The sequence below is a fragment of the Cupressus sempervirens genome, chromosome 3, assembly GCF_028749045.1.
Source record: "Cupressus sempervirens isolate cs-2001-9-10 chromosome 3, ASM2874904v1, whole genome shotgun sequence".
In the NCBI taxonomy this organism is placed as follows: Eukaryota; Viridiplantae; Streptophyta; class Pinopsida; order Cupressales; family Cupressaceae; genus Cupressus; species Cupressus sempervirens.
The window spans coordinates 38,340,752-38,344,416 of NC_143120.1; the positions used below are offsets into that span (position 1 = coordinate 38,340,752).

Consider the following 3,665-nt stretch of genomic DNA (forward strand, 5'->3'; position numbering starts at 1 on the left):
TTACAAAGATAACACAAAAAATCATTAAAATCCTCTGTGTAATTTAAAGTTTATGAGCGCTCAAAATTAGTACAACTATTAGCGCACTTCCCTAATAAAAAGATTGAAGGACAATGTGATTGAAGATTTTGATTATAGGTCAATCTAATATACAAAACTATCCATTCACAACCCTTTAAACACACACAAATAAAGCTCTTAATGTTGAGGCAAGGATCATCTCACATGGAAAGTAAGATTCGGTCTATTCGATTGGATTTATTGGGTGATGGAAGAATGTATATTCGGAAGGATTTGGTCTCCTCCCATGCTTTTCTTGCAAGTGGAGTGCTAGGTAATATGTATTCTACCAAAATTAGATTGATGAACAAGTAATGCCAAATCCTTAAATTCAGCAAAGCACATGGCACCACATGCAGTCGGTGTAAACCAAAGTCCTCCTGAAGGAGATTTTTTCCCTCTCTTTGTTGGGCATTTGTCTTCCATAACAATGTAAGCACATGGTTTAGTTGGCCCACTGCCTCATTTTCAACCATGGGCCCCTCATTTTCAATCTCATGAACTAAACAATTGATGAACAAAAGGTACAGTTATAACTTTTGTCTCGTGGGGCCCTCTTAATTGAGCCACACGATGCCCTTTTCCCGGTTTCCAACCGAATGACAAAGAGTACCTATGCTTGATTGTCCTTGTGAAGAATTGAGTTTGAGTTTATGCTCCCTCTATAAATTGGGACCCTCTACTCCCTTGAGCTCACACCCATCAGCCACAACTCGCTTGTTCGTTGAGAACTCTTCTCTTTCTACTTCCTTGTTGGTATTGCATTCTCAGGATGGCAAATCTTGTATCATTTGGTTTTGTTCTTCTTGCTCTCATGGGCTTCCTTCTATGCGATATTGAGGTACATTGCAGCTCAGTACAACTCTACTGTAGGTTTTTTTGTTTCCAGTTCTTCACTGATCTCACACAATACTACAATGGGATTCTTTTTAGATCATAATTTTCGGTCACATTGATGTTTTATATCATAATTTTCAGTCACATTGATGTTTTATATTCAAAAGTCACAATGTTTTTGTTCTTTTGGTCATGCTATTGATTCAATTTGTAGAATTTGGTAGTGTATGGCTTTCACAAAGATGTACTGTCAGGGGGAATGCCTTTTGTTTTCCTTTCCAACAGCACGGTCTTGTAATGCCTTTCTCCTCTTCAACCCCATCAGTACAATGCTGCTATAGTTTTTTTTTCTTTTTATTATGACCACATCTTGACTGATATAACCCAATGCTACAATGGAATTCTTTTTATATCTTAATTGATCAGCCACAAAGGCCACATTGTTGTTTTATGTTCACAAGTCATGATGATTCTTTACTTTTGTTCTTTTGGGTATGCTGCTATAGTTTTTCTCTCCCAAGTTCTTGACTGATCTTACGCAATGCTAGAATGGGACTCCTTTTAGATCTCAATTGATCAACCGCAAGGCCAAGGCCACATTGATGTCAAGTCATGATGGTTTTCTCTTTTGTTTTTTTGTGCTTTGCTGTTGTTTCAGTTTCTAAAACTTGATACTACTTAGGTTACAGAAACTTTTACTGTCAGAGGTAACATTTTTTTTTGGCTTTCCTATTGTACTAACACAATCCTGTTATGCCTTTCTTCTCTTCAAAGCATTTTGTTTTCTTCTCTTCAAAGCATCTTGTTATTCTTTCAAGTTTTGTCATAAAAATTGTGCATTCGTCAGAGAAACAAGGAGCAGTGTTCATGGCAGCAGTAATATTTGTTCAGCCTGATTTTGGGATTTGAATGGTAATATGACATCTGAAATTTTGCAGGCAAACATGCAATACAACAACGAGGAGTCACTTTTCATGGCACAGTTGAGGAGGGTAAGTTTTTTCTTCTGTTGACTCACTTTCTCCTGCTTTTTCAATTTTTTCAATCATTGGGCTTTCCCTCATTTCACAATTTTAACTTTTTAGTGTCTTTAAGGAGAGCTTCTCAACCAGGATTTAACCATATCTGGACCAACATACCAATTGCTAACTAATCATTCGGGATATTTTTAGTTTAAGATGTAGTTTTCAGGCAGTTTGATTATGTAACAATTAATGTAGTTTTCTCAACTGCCCGAACAGTTTTTAGGTTGTATATATTCTCTTGTTATTTTAATAGATTTGTTGCATGTGTGCGCATTCCCAGTTTAACATTCTTTGGGCCTGTTACACCAATAGATCCCATCTCGACATACTCAGAATCAGCTTTTGTGGCTACCCAGTTGGAAATTATCATTTTTTAGAAAGAGGACTACCTTTTGGCTTAAATTGTGTCTTAATTTTAAGACATTACGGATCCATCATCAGGAAGAGCAAAACTCTAATGTTAGATTGAAAATCCTAAAAATTAGATTATGGAGTGCGATCTGAAATCTTGTTCTCTTTCGAATGAACTATGAAAAATTAATGTCAATTTTTAATATACATTGTCTAACTTGTTGATTTACTAGTTGTTTCTGTTATGCTGATCATCTATAAACATTTTGTTGGTTCTGCTCAGAATTATGGACAAGGAAGCCTTCGCCCTGCAGGTTTGTTTAAACGTTTCTTTAGTTGCCATTGTTAGTAAAATGTTACCTTTTTCTTGGTGTTCTTCCTAGATCATGTTTTATAAGCATTCCTTGGAATTGCATTTGCAGATTGTGGGCCAAGGTGTTCATACAGGTGCTCTGCAACCTCCCACAAGAAGCCATGCTTATTCTTCTGCAAGAAATGCTGTGCAAAGTGTCTTTGTGTTCCCCCTGGAACTTATGGAAACAAACAAGTCTGCCCCTGCTACAACAACTGGAAGACCCAACAGGGAGGTCCAAAGTGCCCTTGAACAACTGCTTTCGATTTTCAGCAGCAGTAGCTGCTCGCTATCTGATATTCATTATATTAATTTGCAGAGGCGGATGAGAATGTGTGATCTCCAAATATGGTAGTTAGTTTTAAGTAATGTAGCCAACGTCTAGAAGACAACGGCGTTCATAGCCCTTCTGTGTGAGAGATGGTCAAATGGCTCTCCCGGAAGTTTGAGAAAAAGCTATAATGTAACATCCCTACTCATGGGATTGAGGTTTTTTAATCCAAGTACTATGCTGTTATTTTAATGAATCGTCTCCCTATTTATATTTAGTTTTATCAATACAGGCATCTGTTTAGTTTTTTAATAAGAAAACTTTATATTTACAATTACTCTCAGAATAACAGAGGAGGCTCTGCTAGTGCTATGAACTAAGCTGCATCATCTAAGTGTTTTCTCTTTCCTGAAGGTATGTAAATTCTTACTTCTGGTGTTGAGATCTCTGGTTGAGCATACAAAATTCTCTAGCTGGATCAGTACAATGAGTATAATAAATCTTCAATACTTAAAAAGAGAGTTTCAAACTGAGCTTAAAAAAAACTCTAAAGAACATGTTCATCAACATGACAGGACCCAAGTTCACGGGTTAATCGAATCACTTCACATAGAACCTCTTAAATTCATTAGTTGTGTCTGTTACAATAATTGGGCATGGCATTGTATTTAAATGCAGAATTTAAATTTTAATTATTTAAAAAAATATATAATTATAATATTCTTTTTAATATTAAAAAAGCCAAAAATAAGGGGTTAGTCATCAAGGA

The 3,665-nt window shown here is 36.0% G+C and overlaps 1 protein-coding gene across 1 annotated transcript; it reads left to right on the forward strand.

The window, feature by feature from the left end:
* The first annotated feature begins 697 nt into the window (after positions 1-697).
* LOC149564669 (protein RSI-1-like) lies at positions 698-3,148 on the forward strand. The gene is made up of 4 exons (XM_089818224.1): positions 698-901; positions 1,836-1,889; positions 2,557-2,587; positions 2,696-3,148. Exons 1-4 carry the CDS (start codon positions 833-835, stop codon positions 2,875-2,877), a joined length of 336 nt encoding a protein of 111 aa, XP_089674350.1. The 5' UTR covers positions 698-832; the 3' UTR covers positions 2,878-3,148.
* The last annotated feature ends 517 nt before the right edge of the window (positions 3,149-3,665 follow it).